Raw genomic sequence first — 22,506 nt, forward strand, 5'->3', positions numbered from 1 at the left:
CATTCATATGGACTCTTCTAGTGAACACGGTAAACACGACCCCCATCTGAAGGCACCAATAGCAAAAGGAGATTAAAATGACAATAAATAAACCCAAACTCTATACTTTCAGGAGTTTATTTTAAAGTTTATTCTCTCAAAATGTATTTGATATTTCCTGTCAACAACATTTTTTGGATATTTTACATAGCTAGAGAGTACAAAATGCAGATTAAAAACCACTGAACAGAAAAAGGCAGGTAGGACGGAGTGGAGGAATAAACAAAGTGGATGAAGGTGACAGAGTAGGAAGTGTCAGAATACTGTAGATATAGTGACCAATAAAAACAAGACTGAGTACATGTGATGCAAGTTTCCCAAAACCATTTTGTGGTGCGTTTATAACAGGAAAATTGGACTACTGGTACTACTGTAGTACCATAGAAGTGATGTTCTTCTGGCCCTCTGTATTTCTTGTTTAGATGGCCACAAGAAGATTAGAGATGTAATGACTAATTTGTTCCTTTTTGTATGTGTAAATAATCTAGACAGATCATCATGATGCTACTTTCTCATATTTCCTCTTGAGCTGAACTCTCGTTTATCTTTCTACACCCGACTTCCATCATTTTAATGAGGTCACTTGATCGTAGTTCAGGGACAGCGCCCACAGTACAAGGCAAGACGGCAGTGAGGTGGGGGAGGGTATGTGACATATTAACATCTATAAATGCAGCTCCATATACTGTACATACTCTATATTCCCTGTATACGTGTATGGATTAGAATTTCTTATTCTATAATGGCTTTATTGTTGAAACGTACCTAATTCTCACTTCCTCCTTTACATTCATATTACGACCCCTTTCCCTCAGCTCCATATTGTATCGATCTTCACTTCAGATAAAGAGCGTGCCTGGTCCTGTTGTGTGGTTTGGAAAAGCAGTCAAGATCCATCCGACCCACAGCTTGTCCTAGACTTTGGCTGGTAAAGTAAAACTAGTTAAATAAATTTTACAGGCTCTTTTTTTTCTGCTTTTACAAGAACACCTGGTTTAAATTCTAGTTGGCTTTAATTTGACACTTTCTGGTAAATAAAATGTAGTTTGTGAGATCAGAGGGGTGTTTCATAAAGCAAGATTACAAGTTATTCAGGCTTATTTACTTCATAAATGAGGTTTAAATAAGTCTCACGTAGGTGATCAGAGAAACGTATCCTTCCAGACTAGCCTGGTTTGGGTCAGGCTTAGTTTAATCTCAGGCTGAACCAGTGTTACAATCAATCTGCCCGACTAAAACTCAGTGTTTTGTTTGTCTTTTTGCATACTTAAAATTTGAACTCCTATTTTTTTCAGTCTTAATTCCAGTAAATTTATGTTAATTTAAATGCACGGCACTTAATATAAAGCCAAAATAACTTGACTGTAGCCTCCAAAGTAAGCAGCACTTTCACTGTTTGTTCTCTTTAAATGTCCCTTAAATAAAATTAAAGAAACAGCCACCCAGAAAGTCTATTCAAGATGCAAGTAGCCAATCTGACGGTATTTAAACAGTAATTTCACCATATGGACGCTGTTATTTCACTTGCCAAGTAGCAAAATCCAACTGACAGATAGTTTCTAAAGATAATAAATATAATCGTTGGGATTTAAAATAAATTACCTGGCTGCAGTCTTATTTGTTAATTTCAAAGTTGTTTAACAGCATCTTATACATCTATACATTAATTTTTAGCACTTATAATTAGGGCTGTCAATCGATTAAAATATTTATTTGCATGATTGTCCGTAGTCCATCACATTTTTTATCTCTTAAATGTATCTTAAAGGGAGATTTGTCAAGTATTTAATACTCTTATCAACATGGGAGTGGGCAAATATGCTTGATTTATGCAAATGTATGTATATATTTATTATTGGAAATCAAGTCAACTTGACTATGACTTGCCCAAAACTGCATGTGATTATCATAAAGTGGGCATGTCTGTAAAGAGGAGACTTGTGGGTACCCATAAAACCCATTTTCATTCACATATCTTGAGGTCAGAGGTCAAGGGACTTGAACCCGTAAATTCATGATTACAATTAGAGTGCTGCAACTAACTTGAGTCTGAGTCTGGCAGTGGTTTGGTTCATTTTCTGCTGTAATATCATGTTTTAATGTAAACCAGACTTGACTTTAGGAAACCGATTAATCCCAGTTCAGTTTGTTTGGCTCATTTCAATTCAGGCTTTTCACAATAACACCCTGCTTTTCTGAGCCATCTTTATGAAACACCCCTCAGATATATGATGACAGAATACATTTTCATATGTGTGTCCCTACAAGCCAAAGTTGAAGACAAATAAGGCAGGTCAAGTTTGGTCTTGACTGAGGGTTCAAGAATATCACAATAGCACCATATCAAACTAACGTAAAACATAATTCATGCATCTGTAGATATATATACCGTATATGTATATATGTTAATGAATAAATATGAAATTTAGGATTCAATACACAAGTGTTGAATATATTTCAAGTTCACAGAAATAACTACTGCCACAGTTCAGTTGAGAATACGACTCCACGAGATCTATATTCAACACTGATCCATTGTGGTGTCTCATGATCTCAACAGTCAAACTCTTCACAGTGCATAGAGCATTTAGTTTGCATGCCTGCAATAACACTTGGTGTGTGTGTGTGTGTGCACTGTACAGCACCGCACTACGTCTTTACACCGCATTTACAAAGCTTTTTAAAGCCCGTTTAACTCACTCTGGTTCTATAAGTAGCATTTAGTGCTCCAAATTCAAACAGCACAGTATTACAGTTCACAACCATTGTATAAGGCAGATAAATAAAAGCACTCCTTAGTACTCTTGAGTCACCCTATTTTCATTACAGGCTTTCATATTGTACATGGCAATATCAAAGCATGCCACACTAACGCAAACAAAAAAAAAACTGCAGCAAAAGAAAAGTTTTACAAACATTCTTTGGTTGAGTGTGAAAGGAGCATTCCTGTGCTTTAATTGAATTGCTTTGAATTTGGCATTTGTTAAAAAGAACACAAAGGAAATAAAGTGGACCTTTGCAATCATACACTGGCTTAAATACAGGCAAAAGAGTGATGGCTTTAACCTAAACTACAATATTTATGTTAATTCTCGCTAAAATAATATAAAAAAATCTAATGATCAAAAAGCTCTCTTTGACTGATTGTACACAAATACTTTCTCTTTCCACGTTGCCGTGGCAACCCCCCCATCCCGATGGCCTTCCCCATCTCCTTTCACTTCTTCTTGGCAAAGCGGCTGAACTTCTTCTCCTTGTCTTTCTTGGCAGAGCTGGGCTCAGGGAGGGCAGTTGAGGAGGAGGGTGGGGGCAGGCTGTGGGCTTTGGCCCCTGAGGGCCCCGACGCCTCCTCCGCTGCCAGGGGCTGAACGGCCTTCTCCATGGCCTGGCTCCAACGCTGGAGCTCCTCCTGAAATGAAACGCAAAAAACACACACAGCATAAGAGGCTTACAAAGGGAAGTCCACCTCCAGAGGGGCAGTGTGTTTTTGTCTCGGTCTATTTGATTAAATTAAAAAGTGTAAATAAACAACCTCAATCCTTGTAAGTGTAATTCAAGAAAAAGTGAATAACCTCATTAATGTCAGCTACTTAACATAAATAACCCTGCCAAATTATTCAGACATGGCCAAACTGAAGCAGCTTTATAAAACTAAATGTAAATATGTATGTACCGTATGCAGCATTTCACCCTGTGAGTACTTCTTTACAGTACATAAGGTCAAAGATTATTAAATAACAAGCAGAGTCCAGAACATTTAGTCTCATGCGATTTGTGGAAAGCTGTTAAAAGTTATTCATCGTTTATCTCTTGATGGTTTAAAAACGTACCTCGTCTTTACACTGGAACAAATATTCACCGCCGTCAGCAAGACTGAGAGAGGGAAAGAAAGTGAAGTTAAGGTTAAGAGTTGTGTGGGGGAACGCAAAATGAACAAGATGTTATTTTATACTTACTTTAGAGTAACATAAAGACTTAACTAGTTTCCCCAAAACAGATTTTTCAGTAATCTAATGCCTAGTTCACACTACACGACTTCAGCCCTGATTTTCCGTTCCCTGACAAAAGCCCCAGATCGGAGGCAAATCGGCATTGGCACTCCGCCCGTACATCGGTGTTCGGGTGTCATGTGTGAACTGCTTAAAGATGCGAGCACTCGCCGACACATTCCAGATAGCATGCTAAATTTCTGGATCTGTCAGGGACTGCGTCCACGAGCTACAGCCAATGAGAGAGTGAAACACGGGTTGAGGGGAAACCTGGGGTAGGAGGGGTCGCCTGTAACAATAGGAACTTACTATGTGTTGCAGCTAGAAGAATTAATAGTAACAAATAGTGTGGAAACAGGCTATTTTGTGAACGCATGCCAACAACAACATCAGCAATATGTCTCACGTATGGTATCACGTCATTTACTGTGTATTTATCGCGGGTTTTTCGTGACAAAACGTAGTTTGGAGACCTCATCGGGGATTCCTCCCGGTGAAAGATCTTGTAGCGCGTAACCTCCTGTTGCCGGTCAGTCATAGTCGGTAGTATGAAAACCACAACGACTTCAAGATTCCCGATTACAAGACAGCAAGTTGTGTAGTGTGAACTTAGCTTAAGCAACAAAGCTTTAATTTTCTACTCATTTGAATGTATTAATGTTTGTTTGACACTGGCAGCAGGCCTCTTTTAGCAACTATTAGTAAAGTGAGTGCAATGAACTGCTGAAGACAGCGGTGGGTTATTTTAGTTTAGCCTGGAAACGGGGGAAACGGCAAGTCTGGCTTGGTTATATCTAATCTGTACAAAAACCATAACACAACAGGTTGTGGTTTTACGGGTGGGTATGTGCAGGACTATTTCTTAGCTGAGAGCACGTAATCCCCCATAAAACCACTTGATCTTCTCATGTAACTCTTGGTAATATTTCCCATAATGTTGAATTATCCCTTTTAATAGTGAGATGATCTGAAGCTGTAATAAGATTCTCACCGTAGTTTGGCGACGTGCTTCTTCTTCTTGTAGTTGTTGAGGATCTCCCAGCTGGCGTTACTGAGGGACAAAGGGTCCTCGCCGTGATACGTCACGCCATGGCCAAAACTCTTAGAATCCTTATAGACTGAGAGCTGACCCGGCTTCAGCACACAGTACAAGTTGTTCCACGACCTGAGAGGAAGAGGAGGGTTAGGAAATGGAGGGCTTGAATATCGATCGTTTCAGGTAGCTAATTTCCATCAATAATGAAAAAATTAATTTAATTTAATCCCAATTACGAGAGCCACAAAGACATCGCCACTCCATTAAGACTTAATTCAGTTCATTAGAAATGAGGAGAGCAGTTGTAGCAGCTCACTGCTCTGTGAATGTACAGTCAGACTTTCATTAGCTCCATGTCCATAATTAAATTCACAAATTAGATTGTTTTACTTCAAGTTCTCCAGTGTAGTTAAATTATATTTAAGGTACACTTAAGCTGCTATGCTTTGATTTACTTTAAGATTCAAAACTGGCAAACATGTAACTAGTGCAAAATCACCTTTCTCGTTTTTTACTCCCCCCGCCTTCTTCTGTATAACATGCATGTTTTGAATGCATCCTATACAGTTGTAGATGTTTTTTTTACTACCATACCGTTCTTTATAATATCAAAATAACTTCAAAGACTCTAGAAACTTGCTTGAGTTGTTTGATCCATCACAAAGAAAATTAATCTGCATTCCTTTTTGTTAACGTTACATCGTTTTGTGGCGTGGTATTGCTGTTTAGGTGCAATGAGGTAACTTAAATAATAATGAAATAAACTTGATGTTCACTGTGATGGATTAAAGAAGGTAAGCAAGTGTGCTGATAGATTTTCCTAAATACCTATTTGAAGCCTTCTTTCCTGAGCCCTCCACATCGTGTTTGCGGCCCAGCATGCCCTCCTGCAGCACAGTCTGGGCTCTGGGGGTCTCCACGGGCATGGTGGCAGCCCTCTCTGGTTCTTTCGGGGTCCCTATTGAGACAGAGGGTTCCAGCTCCAGGGAACCACTCTCTCTCATTTCTGACACTATGGGCACTGTGGAGTCACCGGCCGTCTCCTCCCGCAGACCTAAACTGGGCTCAACTGCACCAGAACCTGACTGGAGGAGAAAAAATAGAGACAGAAATAGAATGAGACAGGAGAAAAGTCATTGATAAATCAACTTGATTATTTTTAAAAGTGCTCAAAGAAGTTTTCAACAGAGTAAGAACGTAAAGGAGGTCTTTCAAATGCAGGAGTTAATAAGAAAATAGCAAAGAAGAGAGGCCGATTTTCTTTTTTTAAACTGCAGTATGCTTAAACGGGTCATAACATGATAAAGCAGAGAGGACAGGAGCTAAGTGAGTGTAGTTACTCACCAGAGTCTGTTCCTCAATAGTGTAGAGCTGCGAAGATTCCTCTACGAAACCTGTGTCTTCTCTCCTAGAGGAAAGAGGACAGCATGGGGTCTGCATGAGAGACTTTTAAGAGCAGCGGGTGAAGAACAATGTTTGTGCAGAGAGGACTGTGTGCTTGCAAGCAAGGCCCGCAATATTCTCTTTGTTTATTGCCAACAAATCCGATGAAAAGACAAAACATTGCGGTTTTCCGCTTCTCAGCGCTTTCTGACTTCCTCAGCCTGTCTGACTCTCCACCCCAAACCCATTTGTTCATACTGCGGCAATACAATGCGTCATAAATGGCTCATTTGTGTTTCTATTGTTGGTTTAGGTGTTTTCAAAAGGATTTGTTGACAGTAAGAAAAAAGATAGAATAGCACCAGACTCCTTTAAGAGGACTTTTGTGATGATCATCTGTTAGTATGCATGACTGTGCTTATGGGTGCAATGGTGCATGTACAGCAGAGTTTCTCAAAGTGCGGGCAACGAGCCAATGGCAGCCCTCGGAGACATTTTGTGCGCCCCCTGAACGTGACATGCTAAAGCATGATGATTTTAATCATCCGTGATCCATTTTAATACTTTCAATAGCTTTTATTTAATACACTTCCCGGCTACTGCGTCAAATTGCGTCCCTCTAACGAGCATCTATCAGGTTAGAAATGACAACTTGTAGAAAGTTACTGGTTGCATGGCAACTAGTGTCACTTTGCCAATTTTGCCGATATTACATTCTGCCATCAGTGCTAGTGCTGTTGGCTAAAGTTAGCGATTGCGGTGGACAACTTTGCAGTTTAATATGGAAGTGAGCTGGAAAAGATTTTGTTTTATGTGCATGGTTCCTCACATACATACTATACAATGACTTTTTTTTCGACATACTATGACTTTTTTTCGACATACTAAACTATGACTTTTTTTTCAAAGCCGCTATAATATGACTTTTCAATGATTTTTTTCTACATACTATACTAAGACCTTTTATTCGACATTCTATACTATACATTTTTTTCAACTTACTATATTTTTTAATGACTTTTTTCATGACTTTTGTTTTTGACATACTATACTATGACTTTTTTTTCAACATACTATACTATGACGTTTTTCATGACCTTTTTTCAACAAGCTATAATATGACTTTTCAATGACTTTCTTTTCGACATACTATACAATGACTTTTTTACGACATACTATACTATGACTTTTAATTACTTTTTTTCGACTTTCTATACTATGAATTTTTTTCGAAATAATATACTATGACTTTTTCATGACTTTTTTTGGCATACTAAACAGATTTTTTTTCGAAATACTATACTATGACTTTTTTTGGACATACTATACTAAGATTTTTTAGTGACTTTTTTTTTCTCGACATACATATTAGTATAATATGTAAAAAAAAAAAGTCATAGTATAGCATGTCCAAAAAAGTCATAGTATATGTCGAAAAAAAAAGTCATAGTATGTCGAAAAAAAGTAATTAAAAAGTCATAGTATAGTATGTCGAAAAAAAAGTCATAGTGTAGCATGTCGAAAAAAAAGTCATAGTATGTCAAAAAAAGTAATATTATGTCGAAAAAAAATCATAGTATAGCATGTTGAAAAAAAGTCATTAAAAGTCATAGTATAGTATGTCGAAAAAAAGTCATTAAAAAGTCATAGTATAGTATGTCGAAAACAACAGGCAGTCTAATTGGCAGTCAGTCATCGAAACGTTGAGAAACCCTCATGTACAGTATAAGAATGCCTGCATGTACTGTATGTCAGAGTGTGTGTACCTGCTGTCCTTATCCGAGCGTTGCTCTTCTTTGATGAACTGCTCCATCTCCTGTTGCTGATTCCTCAGTTCCAACAGCTCCACCTGCAACACAGTAATGAACTGGAATAAATACCTAATCCATTAGTTGATTCAATTTAGAAACATTATATGACACTTTACTGCCATCATCTTCAGCCCTCATAAACAAAATATGTTTTGTTTATAATTGTGTGTAAGATTTTTCCTTACCAACATAGTATCCTATGTTTTTCAGCAGCTATTATGATTCATGATTTTTGTCCATACCGTAGTGAGGCGCTCCAGTGCAGAGAAGCGCTCTTCCCAAGTGGCGGTGGATTTCTCAAAGGCCTCATGCCTCTTAAGGAGTTTCTCAACCTCGTCCACAGTATGGCCCAGGTCTTTACTGGACACGTAGGGCTCCTGAGCGATAAGCCAGGCCTCCGCCACCGAGGCGTCCCGCGCAAACTGACACACCTCCAGAACTGGAGGCAACAAAGACAGGGGGTCATTATGGGAGTTGTCAGACTACTTTTATACTGCAACAAAAGATGCTTATTGGAGTCTGAGTGTTTTGATGAACAAAAGCCACAGTACTCTTTCATGTGCAAAGGTTTGTACAGATGAGCTTTCACATCAGTTGGCCTTTGGCAGCTTAGTATAGATTTATGAAAGGAATAATGTATGTATAGGATTTGTTTTTAGGTTGGAGGTTAGTTTACTCACAGAGTCTGAGCCAGTCCCATCTGTCGTCCCACTTGGACATCATCTCCTTCCTTTTCTCCATCAGCTGCACCAGCTTCTCGTTGATCTGACAAAAGCAGTTATACAGTCGCAGCATTATTAAACAACTCAGCCCAAAGACTGGCTATTATCCTCTAAGAATTAGTATTGTGAAGTAATTACCCGCACGTTAAATTCAGGCCGGGGTCAATTGCTCATTTAAATTCTTTTGGCTTTTCCATTTCTAATTAGTTTGCTTTATAGTCTCCCTGATGAGTGAAAGATGAGTGGAATTTTTTATTTCGTGGCAATCCAATTGGTTCCATTGTGCCAGACAAGAACAATCACTCCCAGAAAAGTAATTAAATCTAATGAAAGCAGCAATTTGAGGCCCAGCTGAGGATGAAAAGAAGCTGTCTTTGTTACTGAAGCCTTACCTCAGCAGAGTCTCGGTGCTTGCGTGTCAGCAGAGCCTTGCCCTGGTCTGTGCAGTCAGTGAATTTTGCTCCCCTGGCCTCGATCTCTGAGCGGATCCCCTGGTGGTACTTCTGCAGGAGCTCCATGGCTGAGACATCCCTAATGAAGAGGAGGGAAGGACATAAACTGATATCAGGTAATGTGTGAAGCTTATCTACCTCTGTTGGTAGGGACTGGAACTACAACAGTAATGACTAGGCTCTGGCACGTTTATCTGGTCCCCTTCATGTTGGGAATTAGCAGAAATTAATGTTGATATTAAGAGGAAATTTACTGAATGGATTATCTAATTAAACTGTGAAGTTCTTGTCTGAGGTGTGCTCACCTGTGTTTCTCCTGAGTCTCTATCTGCTGGATGATGCTCTCCATCCAGACCATCAGGTCTCGCACCATGGTGAAAAAGCGGAACTTCTCAGCTGTGTCCATCAGCTGCGCCCTGCGGCTGTCGCAGGCGTCCAGCAGGCCCTTCCAGGCTTCCACCACCTCTCGCTCTGTGGCCTGGATGGCGTCCGCTTGGCCCCCTGCATACTGGGCATGAAGCCGTGAAGCGGTCTCCTGGAACTGTTGAACCTGGAGGACGGAGAATCAAGAGTCAAATCATTGAAGTAAATTATAAAAATGAAAATCTCCCTCCATTCAAAAATGTGTCTCGCGTATTGTTACTTTAAATGGATGTTTGACCTTCACTGTGCTGTATGTGCTGAGTTTGACAGCACAAGGCTGTTTTCACATCCATCTGCTGAAGGGGAAAGTTCCTCTGTGCTCACCGTAAATCTGAATTTAAGACTTGTTAACTTAAGACTTAACTTAAGAGTTAAGTTTGATCTATCAGTGAAATAAATAAACTGTTTATATCACAAAATAATGTATTAGTATTTAAAAATCACCAATATTTGGAAGATATTTATAGTTATTTCCAGCTTTGTTGTGCTGTAGCCTACAGACAAAGTTATTACAGTTAAAAGTCCAGTTATGAACGACATGGATCAAAGATTTGTGGCTGTGTTTTAGTTGTTAAAAATACATTCATCCTCAAAAAATATTTCGTATCTATATTTCACATACAATGTCTGACTACAGAGATGAAGGAGCGGGTTTTAGGTGCATCCCCTCAACCAGCAAAGGAGACACTGCATCGCGCCGTGGCTCCGTCAAAAACTACTCAGACTATAACAGAGCAGAGCTGAGAGCCACATCTTGGAAGCTTCTGAAACGCACTGCAGCACGTCTGGTGGAATCACAAGCATTGTCTAGAGTGGCCGTGATCAGCTCAAGCGGGTGCATCGTAGCCGTAACGCGATGCAGCTGCGCTCCATACCAGACTCGAAATCTAACCCACCACTGACTTTATGCGCAGCGTTTCACTTGATGTTGCCTAGTAAAAATTCAGAATATCATCAAAAGACACTGGTGTCTAAAAACCGTATTGACAGGAAAGAGGCAGAGGAGAAAAGGGCAAAATCAAATGGGGCTGTGCGGGCGCAGCATCAAAGCCACTGTGGCCGCAGGGCATACGATTTTCCGAAGGGCATCAAGGCCAGACAGAGGGGCACCGTGGCCGCCAGTGAAATCCCTGCTCTGGTGATATATTCTCTGTGGGTTCTGTTTGTTACCAGATGGACCCCTTTCACATTACAGATATTATTTTGACCCATTGAGGCTGATACAAATGTAAAAATCCCCCCACTGGATCACTGTTCATGGCTACACACCGTTTGAGATAACTTCTCACAGTTGCTCATATATTGCAACACTCTCTCGTCCCTCTAGATATGAATCATCAAAGTTTGCCTCTGGGCCGCAGCCTGCTGTGCTCCCTCAGAGTAAAAGGGCTGATCCCCTGTGTTGTACCTGTTTGCCTAGAGCGGTGATGTCTCTCTCAAAGGCGGCGTGCATCCTGTGGAAGGACTCGGCTTTGCTGAAGTCCTCTCCAACATCATCGGGCAGTTCTTTCTGCTTTTCATGGATCTGAGCCACTAGCTCCTTCCCATCGTCAAAGTACCTTAAAAAAAGGAATCAATCTCTCAGTCTCTTTGATTCTGTGTGCATTATCATCACATGTATCATCCTACTTATTATAATGAATGTAAAGTTGTCACGTTTAAGTTGACAGTGTTATTGTATCCAGATTTTTTCTGGTTTGATGCCATTAGTTGCTCACATCATTCTCACATGTTATTTTGCATTACGGGATTAAACATGACATCTTAATGGCATCAGTTCAAATAACTGTGCATCTTTCGGCTCGTGGTCTGCTGCATCAATGCTGTTTTCCTTACTTGAGCAGCTCGTAAGATGTAGTGAGGAGCTGAGCGCGAGTGTCGATGAGCTCTAGCAGATCAGCCCAGCTTTCATTGATGGTGTCCTTCCACTCTGCCATGGTGGCTGCCTCGGTGTGGCCGGCTTCGATCAGCTCGTCTATCGTCTCGTTGACAAAGTCCACTCGCTCCTGACCCACCATCCCCGTCTCCCGCGCAAACTCTCTGAACTTATCCCTCAGAAGCTGAAGGAAAAGACAGATATGTTTAAAAAAATGAATAAATAACAGGTGACAACAGAATCAAAATTAGTATTTTGTGTATGGAAGTTGGAATTTCCTTTTGTTTTAAAGCTACAGGGGACAATGTGCAAGCTGGGAGCCCATGTGGCGGAGAGAGAAAACAATTTCTGACTTAAATACCCAAGAAATCATGCCATCTGTAAACTGCTCACATCGTGTGTTCAGATGGTCTGTGATCACTTAACACCAAAAGAAGCAAAGGCATAAAAGCAAAACATAATATAACAGAACAGTTAAACTATCCTCTTGATTTTCTCTTGTTGTTTATGAGACGCTCCATTTGCTCCTCAGTTTTGATTTCTCAGTTCCTTTAAAGTAGAAATTCTAGTCACTGAGCATAACTGTCTTATCTAAAACAGCTCCAAAATTAGATTAAATGGGTTGCCACATAAAAAAAAATGCCACATGCAGATAAATGCGTATTTGAGCACCTCTGCTACATCAATATAGCACCTGTCATACAGGTTGATGCAATTCTAAGTGCTTTACAGAGCTGATAAGACGAATGTAAACAGTACAACAGTTTGAATAAAAATGATAAAATGAAATAATAAAACAGGTAAATAGATAAAAACCTGCTTGATATAGAAGCATCCATCTCCCTGTGTCGCTCAGAGAGACAAATGGTCGCACTTTTGTTATATTTTTGGGATGATAAGAAGCAAATATCGGTGAAATATGAGCCCTGAAGTTTTTTGCCTGTTGGCGCAGAGTAAGTCCTAGAGAATTTAATTTTGTGGCCAGCGTCTCTCTCAGTTTTCTCTCTCTGTATGTGTTATAATGTTAAAGTTTTTCTCAAAAGGTATGATCGCTGTGTGTGCATGTTTTTTGTGTGACTAATACCGTGACGTGGTCCAGGTCCTGGCCCATCTCCTGTGAGGAGGCCACCATGTCTCTCCCTGCGATCCAGTGTTCCAGGTCCTCCACCTCTCGGCTCAGCAAGAAGTGGTGGTAGGTGTGGTCCAGCTTCTTCCTGCGGTCCTCCGCCAGCTCCTTCAGCCCCGCGTACTGTTTATCCACCTGGCCCTGTCGCCTGATGATCTCCTCACTGAGGGAGGGGAGAGGATGGCAGGAAATGAGATGCAGGGAGGCCGGAGAAAATGAGAAAATGGCAAAGAGAATTGGATTTGGGTTGACTCTAGATGAGGCGTGTGATTAGGATACACAAATTATCACACTTTACATACTTATCTCTCTTATCACCCTAAACCACAACTGACTGGGACAATATGAGTGAATTAGCATCTTCGGAAGTAATTTTTTCTGTGTTTACATCAAATTGTCTAAACACAAACCCGTCAGGACGGTCCTCGGCAAACATTTTCTGGGCACGGTCAGCCAGCCTCTGAATGGAGTCAGCGTAGTCATCCACGTCTTGCTTGAGAATCGTGTGGCGCTTCAGCATCAGCATGGCACTCTGCTCATCCTGGAGAGATGAAAGAAAAGGTGGAGGAGGAAGAATCACGAGGAGGAAGAAGAAAAACAGCTATGAAATTATGCAAAATAGGGAGACTGCAGATTAAAGCAAAACAAAATACTCCAAATAAGCTCACAATAGAGGATGCCACGCATGTCAGTTTAATTGAAGAAAAACCTAACCATGTAATCATGTTAATGCATGCAGTGCTACTTGTTATTTGCACAACACAATATGCCTTGTTTTGATTTAGATAATAAGATCTGTTTCAGACATCTGCGGTCACTTCCCTGATTAATCAACCAGCTCTCTACTTGCTCTGCTCCTCACCTTGGCCTTTTCATCCGCGATCATGTAGAGCTCCTGCTCCCCTATCCAGGCTTCGGCCTCATCAGCGTCGTTGTAGTAATGCTGGGCCAAGCTGGAGCCGCTCAGCCTCTCCCTGCGCTTGGCCATCTCGTCCTGCAGCCGGGCCCACGCCTCCTCCAGCTCCTTCATCTGGTCCGCGATTCGCTCTGCCTCCGGCCTGCCCTCTGCGCTGGCGGCCGCCGTCATCCTCCTTCCTCGCTCTAGCACCTCATCGACGCGAGGCTGGTGGCCCTCGATCTCCTTCTGCAACGTCTGATGGACAGAAAAGAAGACGGCGAGCGTAAAGCATCGCACCAGAGACGATAGGAGTGGCTCTGCAACTGCTGTTTTTTAACAGAAGTTCACACATCAATCAGGTTTACTTTTGTGATATATACGGAAACAAAAACGAAGTGTATTTGAGGATATGAGGATTTTCTTTGCTTTTACAGTATAAGGAGTGGATGCTTTCTTGACTGGCAGTTCAAACTGCACAGTACATGACAATTGACAGAGGAATAATCAACTATTTTGATAATTGATCAATTGTTTCAGTAATTTTTCAAGCAAAAATAGTGAAAGATTACCAAACACTCGCTTGTTCCAGCTTCTAAAATAAGAGGATTTTATGCTTTTCTTTGTCATATATAATTGTAAACCGAATCTCTTTAGGTTTTGAACTGTTGGGGGGACAAAATGAGCAATCTAAAAGAAGTCACCTTGCGCTCTAGGACATTGAGAGGGGCATTTTTCACTATTTTCTGACATTTTATAGACCTTAATCAGAACAATTAATCAAGAAAAAATAATGTCAGATTAATTGATGATGAAAAAAAGCACAAATTTACAAGTAGCAATTTACAGTAGAGCTACCCACAACTGTTTTCCTGCAGACAAACCCCTCACCTGGTTCTTCTTCAGTAGCATTTGCACAGTTTGAAGATTGTGGCCGTGCTCTTGTGACATTGCCAGCGGCATCCTCTCCTCAATCCAGAGCTGAGAGAGAAAGAAGACGAAAAAGAGGATTATGACAATGAAAAGAGAAAATAGTAGGGACAGCTTCACAGATCTGAGATGCACACAGAGTATAACATTTTTTAAGACCACCTTTCTTATACTTCATTTTATACTCTTTTTCTCAAACAGTAAAAATCCTCCTTTAAGCTGTCTCCTCCACCTGACTAAAGTGGATTTAGGCAGTGAAACCAATAAGGGATTAAAGCTTTTTACCCAGATCCACCAGCGGAGTCAATTTCATGGAGATAGTTGATGGTCTTGCTGTCTTGCATACTAAGTCTACATACTATAATTGAAAACTTCATTTCCAAATTAATAAGTTATCATTTTCGGGGGTAACACCTTCTGAAGTTCAGGCTTCAATATTTCCCAAAAGGTGTTCTCATGCTGTCATTCAAAAGCCAACATTAATCTAGCTCCTTTATTCAAATGTTGTGCCATCAATCATTTTGTGAGAGCAGGGAGTTTCAACACTTTAATTTTGCTCCGAGATTGGATCCATGCTTACAAGCTCATCGGCCAGGTCTCTGTAGAACTGGTGGACAGTCTTCACGGCCTCCAGTTTGCCCTTGCGCTGGGCCAGTGGCGTGAGGAGCTGCTGGAAGTCCCTCTGCAGGGCCTGCTGCTCGGCCTCAAGCTCCGGCTGGTCCTCCCTGCCTCCGCCGTGCTTCCTGACGGCCTCCTGGAGCTCCTCCAGCTCCCGTGCCCGGTCACGCACCTGGTTCTCTGTCATCTGGCACGGGGAGATACGATTACAGAAAAAAAGATGAATAGCCTTTCAAGAGCCTAATCAGTATGTAGTGGAGGGTAAACAAACCAAAAGTTAGTTTGTCTTGCCATTTAGGTTTTCAGCTACTGATTTCATGAAACTTTTACTAATGCAACACATTCTGCAATATAGTTTAGATGACTTTTTTTTAGTTGTTATTTCCAATAAATATAATGCTTTTCTCACATTTACATTTAGATTTGTAAGATTTTTACAGTAAACAAAAATACAGATCCGACACAGGTGCTCACTCACTCAAAGTTAATCCTAAGAAAGCACATTATCTAAAGCTAAAACTTTAATGTATTTACTCCCATGGTGAGATTTAACTACACATGATTTAAGAAGTGCATTGCAAACACAAGAAGTATACAAATATGTATGCAGCAAATGCTACAGAGACACAGACCTGATGCTTCTTGAGCAGGATGTTGGCTTTAGTCAGATCTCTGACGTCCTCGTCTCCGCTCTGTAGCTGCTGCTGCAGCCCACCGAGCCACTTCTTCATATCAGTCAGGCTCTGGTCGAAAAGCTCGGAGCGGTTAGCATCAAACAGCAGCCGGGCTTTCTCCTGGGTTGTGGACTCCAGCTTCTCCCACAGCTCGTGGAGTTTGGCCAGACGCTCCTTCACGATGGGCTCAAACTCGGGCTTGGACTCCATGAGCTCCTGACCCTCCTGCATCCACAAAAACACAGAGAGAAGATGATGTTACCAACAAGCTCCACTGGGAAAAAAGATATCACCTGAGGTTTTACCTGAAGCTGCTTATGGAGGAGGAATAAGTCAATAAAAGGTGACGGAAATGTAGAGAAGATTCACAACTCCATAATTTAAGTATTGTACTAATAATCTGTTATAAAACAAAGATAATAAAATCCTTAACTTAATCAATACATGCTCTTTTAAAGGCACAGTGACATAAAAATATATTTTCCAAGTGTGTCTCTAATTGTTCAGGTATCTTTTATTATATATTTAAATAGAAAAAAGTAGTTTTATATCAACGTTAGGGCCGCAACTAACAATTATTTTCATTATTGATTAATCTGCAAATTATTTTCTCAATTAATCGATTCATCATTTGTTTGACAAAATGTGAGGTAATTATGAAAAATGTCTGTTATAATCCCCAAAGCCCAAGATGATGTTATAAAAAGTCTTGTTTTATTCAACCAACAGTCCAAAACCAAAAGATATTCAGCAAAGAAAAGTTTAATATCCTCAAGTTTGAGAAGCTGTAACCAGCAAATTCTTGTCATTTTTACTTGAAAAATTACTAAAACGATTATTTAATTATCAAAATAATTGCCGCTCGATTTTCTGTCAATCAACTAATCGACTAATCATTGCAGCTCTTATCAACATCCCTCTCTCATACACAGCGTTACCAACCTGGTCTACGTTGTTGAGCCAGTCCTTGTTGGAGGCCAGTTCAGCCATGAAGGCCTGATGTTTCAGCCATTTGCTGTGGAGATTCCTGGCCTCATCGTACGACGTGTCCTGAGCCGTCAGCATCTTCTCGTTGATCCATACGGTCAGCTGAGGCACGGAGAGGAAGAGAGAGCATTAAGGATTAGCAAAAGAAAAAAAAAAAAGATTCCAATCAAGCATGCACGGTTAAAAAAAAAACTTGGGAAAGTCATGGAAACGTCAGCATTTTAAATTTGTGCAGAGGTGACTTTTCTTTGAGCAGGATTTACTTCTTTATCTTTTGAAAACAGAGCATTTACCAATTAGCCAAATGGGACCCCTATCCCAAATAGGGAAGATATGAATTTAGTCTAAGAAAGTCTCATAAGTACCACTGTGTTATAAGAAACAACACAAAGTGTGTGCTGCAAATTGACTACAATAATCAACACTGCAGAGTCAAGTCTCAGTGAAGGTCTAATTAAGTTAATAATTAATGTTCTAATTGATGTTACTCAGTGATTACATGAACAGTAAACTGACGGTGAACTCACATCTTGAGTGTTTTGCAGGAAGTGCTGCAGGTCGCGGTTGTCTCTGAGCTTTTCTGACACCTCCTGGGCTCTCCTCTTATTCTTGTTTTGCCTGAAGGTCAAACACAAGAAAATGCATTAAATATACAACTTATCTTCCTCCACGTTTTAATTCGACATCTCTCTCAGTGACATAACAGGAGGCATCGCTGAACGACCACGAGAGGCTGAATCATTATGAGTTCCTCCTCCACACAGAAAAATACCTGACACAGTAACCCCAACAAAAACAGTCATCTGTTTCTCTGCTATACTGTGAAGAATAGCTCTCACTTAAAGATCAATATCCATTATTGTGGGCGCCTGTCTACCAAGCTGAATTGTGGGAGTTAATGGGACAAGCTCCCATGCCCTCTCTACTGCCTCTTGTTGACAATAATGATACAGTGATAACAAGAAAGCTGTTTCACTGCTGAGCCGTTTGAAACTATGAAGCAGAACAAGTTAAAATGAAAAGATTACTACTATTTTTCTACATAAGATCAGGGCTTGTACGGTATTTATCAAACTTCTAAAAGGGAAATTTTGGACTATGTGATGATAAAAGTCTCTAAAGTTGGTTAAGAGTAGATAGTAGATGACTGCAGTACAGGAAAAAAGCATCTCTGTGCCTTTGTACAGCCTCACAGAGCCGCTAGCATGGCTGTAGACGTTACATTTTGTTCTTTTTGTATCTGTCAAGAGTGCAAACAACAAGAATAAAGCTGGTATTAACTTGTTTGCAATCAATTTCTATAGGTCTTCATTGTCTGAACTTGTCAATGTGGTGCTAAATTCTCCTTATTATATGTTTTCTCTCATGTACTTTGTCTATCAGACGCATAATTTCTTCATTGCTCAAGTTTTATTTTGTTTGGTGTTTGGTTTCCATTTCAGCCAGTTTAAATATTAATTAAAATATATATACATTACATTGTAGTTACTTTCACATGCTATTTGCTGCTGGTGATATTAAGAATTTCACAAAAATTGTGAGTTGAATGAATGAATTTTGAGTTTTTTAGGGCACTTTTTGCAGAATAACACATCATTGAGTAAAATGAGAATTATGAGGCAGATGTTGGGTAAATCCTCATCTCTGATTGGCTATCCCTGCAAAGTAATACATGTGATTAATCATGTGATCACATGAGATTTGCTCTTAAATGCTGCTCTTACACTTCGCTGTAAGTACAGTAGGAGTAAGTCGCTTGATAAATGTGCCTTAATGCTCACACTCAGTGAAGAAGTTTTTTTACTCCAAAGTTAGAGAGCATTGATTCAAGTGTAATTTTAGAACTTTTTGTTAAATATAGATTCACGTTTCCCTGACCAGAGCCAGTTTGAAAAATGACTGTGATTGCGGCAAAGAAAAAACAACAAAGACTCCCTCCCTAAGTACTTCAATATCTTAATAATTTTCTACAATTCAAAAGCCCTTTTGACAATCACATTGACTAAAATCCATAACTCTTGAACTGACCTGTCTCGGATTGAGTCCATTTTGTCCTGCACTTTCCCAGAGTAGAGGTTGTCGCTGTCCACCAGCCGCTGCCCGCCCTGCAGAGCGCCGTCTATCTTGTCCTCGTTGGCCTCCATGGTGCTCAAAAAGTCCTCATGCTTCTTCAGAGCTTTCTCTGCCCCAGCCAAGTTGTCAGGCTTGTCTATGTGGGCCAAGGTGTACTCCTGCAGTGAAGCAAAGAAAGAAAAAGACAAACAACTGACAGCGCTGCATTCTTCCATACCACGTCTTTTAAATACCTGCAGCATCACTAACCCCATCATTAAACCCCAACTCTATGGAATCTGATGACTAGTCCACTTGAAGACACAATTTTGAGACAAGTCATAACCTTAATTTATGTAGTCCTACTCCACATACACCTTCAGTACTGTACCTGGTTGTTGAGGATGGCATCCACAGCCTTGCCATCCCTCATGAACTGCTGGAAACCCAGACCCTGGTCCAGGAAGTTCTTGCGGCTGTCCCACATCTTCTGCAGTTCAACCCAACCACGGTCCAGCCCCTTCAGCCTCTGCTCCAGCTGCTGGTACTGAGGATCATCCTCCTGATCCTGGGTAACCTGGGCACCGGTGTCCCTCACACGGTGATAGTCTTCCTCGTGGTTGTTTATGTCTTCACGCACGGCGTCATGAAGGCTGAGCTGCTCCTCGGCCTCCGGCAGCGTGGCGGGCATTTCCTCTGACGCCACGGCCTTCTGGGTCTTGAAAAGCCAGGACTGGAAGTCATCCATGTCTTGGAGGAAGGTCTGTAACTTGCTGACCTCGCCCAAAGAGTCCTCTCGGTCTTTCATGGTCTTTCTTAGCGTGTCCCAGGCCGCGTCCAGCTCCCCTCTGCGGGCCAAGATCTCATCTGCGTTCTCCTGGTGGTCCTTAGACAGCTGGTCGGCCTCGTTCCTCAGGAAGGTAAGCTTGGTGTCGATGGCGGCCAAATCTCTCTCCATGCCAAACAGTTTCCTCTGGATGGTCATGACGGCTGCCAGGTCATTGCCCAAGTCCTGTGTGGACTCGATAACGCGCGTCTTGTCTTTGATCCAGGTCCCTGTCTCGTCACACTCCAGCCCGTAGTTGTTCAGACTAACGGCAGAATCCACTTTCCTCTTCTTGTCCTCCACCATGGCCTTGAAGGCCTCCCACCTGAAAGATAGTTATTTATTGAATGTTTATATCACTTTAGTGTTATCTTAGAGTATGTTTTATACCCCATGAGGCCTTTAAATATCTCTGTAACACTTTATTTTACAGATCTGTTATTTCCTAATAACTTCCTACAAGTCCTGACGTTTTCTGGAAAGAACCATGTAATTTTGTACTAATTTTAGGGAAAGTAGTAATTCCCTTTGGAAGAACTGCTTCATTTACTGTAAACTCAAGTAAATGTATTCAATTTATTTATTATTCAAATATTATTGGGAACTTTACCCTCCACATATGTTGAATTGTATGCTTTCCTGGAGACAAATTTCACATTTCTGCATGTTCAGGTGACCTGCTGTCTCTATTTGAACTCTAATTAGTGATAAATTACAGACTTCTTCATACTTCTACTTCTTGAAAATTATTATGAAATTATAGACCTATAATATAAAGAGTTGCCAAAAGAGATAACATATTTTTTTTACTTTTTTCTTACTAATTTCAAGTGTAACCTTGAATGATTCATTAGAAATGCTGATGCACAAATAAACAGTGAACTTTATGACATGTAGAATAAATAATATAATTAAGGCACCTCTTATTCAGTCGCATCTGACATTCTTTGACCTCTTTGGTGCGAGGGTGTCTGCTGTCCTCAAGCTGTTTCACAGCTTTATTGACGTCATCAACTCTCTGCTGAACGTTTGCCATATCTTGAGCTAGAATGCTCAACCTGAAAACAAGAAAAATAAAAACAGCACAGTGTACATGATGCATAAACACATGAATACAAAAAAAATGACGCTTTGTTTTTGAACATTGATTTGGGAAACTATTGTTTCCACATTTTTATGAATTACAAAATTAAATCTAGACATGTACAAATGTAGGAGCGCATAATAACAGAATCTGTTCTGTGTACCTGTTCTGTACTACTTCCAGATCCTCCAGCTTCTCAGGCACCTCTAAACCCACCAACCACGTCTCCTTCTGGCCCATCCAGAGCTCACAGGCATCCGTCTCACTGAAGATGGTGTACAAGGCCATAGCGTCATCTAGCTTCTTCTGTCTCTGGTCAGCCAGAGACAAGAGCTCCATGTACAGGTCCTTGATGTCCCTCAGACGTCTCTGGATATCAGGGGTGTTTTGTAGCTCCTCTGGCAGCGCATTGGCCTGTTTGGACAGAGCATCTATGGTGGCTCCGTTCTTGATTGCTTCATTCTTCAGGTCCCTGTGCTTCTTCAGTTGCCGCTGGGTGGTGTACTCGTCGTGGCCCACGTCATCGCTACTCATCTGCCTCTTGGCGTCCAGCAGCCAGGCTTTGAGTTCATCAGCGTCTCCCTGAAACTGGAAGAACCTCTGGGTGTCCTGGAGGTTCTGTCTCCGAAACGCAGTCAGCTCCTCCAACTGCTGCCATTGCCGCCTGATGTCGTCCATGCTTTCTTGAACCTTCGGGGAGCCAAAGTGCTTGGCCTGGATCATCTGATCTCCTTCGGCCAAGATCTGGTCAAGGTTGGCGCGGCGGGCTCCAAGCTCGTCCTCGAAGGCGCTGTGTTTGCTCTGAAGCACCAGCACGCTGGTAAGGTCCTTTCCATAATCCAGGGAGGAGAAAATGTGCTCCTTCTCTCTAATCCAGCTCTCCAGCTCCGCCACCTCCCACAGGAAGTACCAGAAGCGGAGGGACTGCTCCAAGCGAGCCCTCCGCTGGGCCGCCAGGGCACAAAGCTCCTCGTAGCACAATTCCAGGTGCTGCACCCTGTCGCGGATCACCTGAGGATCACATGGCTTGTAGCCTGAGGAACAAAATGAAGGAATTGTTATATATATATTAAACTCATTTTGCTTTCTCTACTTGCTTAATTCTTCACAGGGTTGCTGGTTTCTATCTCAGCATAAACTGCGTGGAGGGCAGGGCATATACTGATCATGATGAGAGGTTATCATAGAACAAACACATACAGACACTCACATTCAGATCTATGACCAAACCACCTGATTTACTAATATCTCCAATTATTCATTATAATTATTATAAACAAATATGTTTTGACATCTATTTATTAATCTACCTTTGTAAATATGTCAATTTAAATTTAAGTTAACTAGTGCCTTCAATTTTTTTTTTTTTTATCAATGTTTTTATCACTGCTTTTATTCATTTGTTTTCATTATTAACTACATCGAGAGAAGCCTGTGAAAAAGATAATTCTGATTCAATGGGAGAAAACCTAAGCAACCATAGGGAGAGAAAACTCCACACATGAAGGACCAGATTACAAATTGTATGTGTTTGTTGTAGGGTTACTAACTAAGGATAACTAATGACCCAATGTCAACCTTTT

The 22,506-nt window shown here is 41.0% G+C and overlaps 1 protein-coding gene across 2 annotated transcripts in view; it reads right to left on the reverse strand.

Moving 5' to 3' along the window:
* Positions 1-115: 115 nt before the first annotated feature.
* Positions 116-22,506, reverse strand: part of sptb (spectrin, beta, erythrocytic) — a 51,094-nt gene continuing 28,703 nt past the window's right edge. For both annotated transcript variants that reach the window (XM_074659828.1, XM_074659827.1), the window contains 24 exons: positions 21,087-21,957; positions 20,760-20,897; positions 19,405-20,164; positions 18,990-19,192; positions 17,489-17,579; positions 16,917-17,063; positions 15,933-16,199; positions 15,263-15,487; positions 14,644-14,733; positions 13,720-14,010; positions 13,268-13,398; positions 12,816-13,020; positions 11,692-11,915; positions 11,264-11,414; positions 9,738-9,982; positions 9,373-9,511; positions 8,939-9,023; positions 8,501-8,697; positions 8,214-8,296; positions 6,409-6,472; positions 5,893-6,149; positions 5,020-5,193; positions 3,870-3,912; positions 116-3,448 (listed from right to left, as the gene is read on the reverse strand). In XM_074659828.1, coding sequence (XP_074515929.1) covers positions 3,257-3,448; positions 3,870-3,912; positions 5,020-5,193; positions 5,893-6,149; positions 6,409-6,472; positions 8,214-8,296; positions 8,501-8,697; positions 8,939-9,023; positions 9,373-9,511; positions 9,738-9,982; positions 11,264-11,414; positions 11,692-11,915; positions 12,816-13,020; positions 13,268-13,398; positions 13,720-14,010; positions 14,644-14,733; positions 15,263-15,487; positions 15,933-16,199; positions 16,917-17,063; positions 17,489-17,579; positions 18,990-19,192; positions 19,405-20,164; positions 20,760-20,897; positions 21,087-21,957 — 5,273 coding nt within the window. In that variant the 3' untranslated portion in view covers positions 116-3,256. The remainder of the gene's footprint in view (positions 3,449-3,869; positions 3,913-5,019; positions 5,194-5,892; positions 6,150-6,408; positions 6,473-8,213; positions 8,297-8,500; positions 8,698-8,938; positions 9,024-9,372; positions 9,512-9,737; positions 9,983-11,263; positions 11,415-11,691; positions 11,916-12,815; positions 13,021-13,267; positions 13,399-13,719; positions 14,011-14,643; positions 14,734-15,262; positions 15,488-15,932; positions 16,200-16,916; positions 17,064-17,488; positions 17,580-18,989; positions 19,193-19,404; positions 20,165-20,759; positions 20,898-21,086; positions 21,958-22,506) is intronic.

The sequence above is a fragment of the Sebastes fasciatus genome, chromosome 15 (genome assembly GCF_043250625.1).
Source record: "Sebastes fasciatus isolate fSebFas1 chromosome 15, fSebFas1.pri, whole genome shotgun sequence".
Classification (NCBI taxonomy): domain Eukaryota; kingdom Metazoa; phylum Chordata; class Actinopteri; order Perciformes; family Sebastidae; genus Sebastes; species Sebastes fasciatus.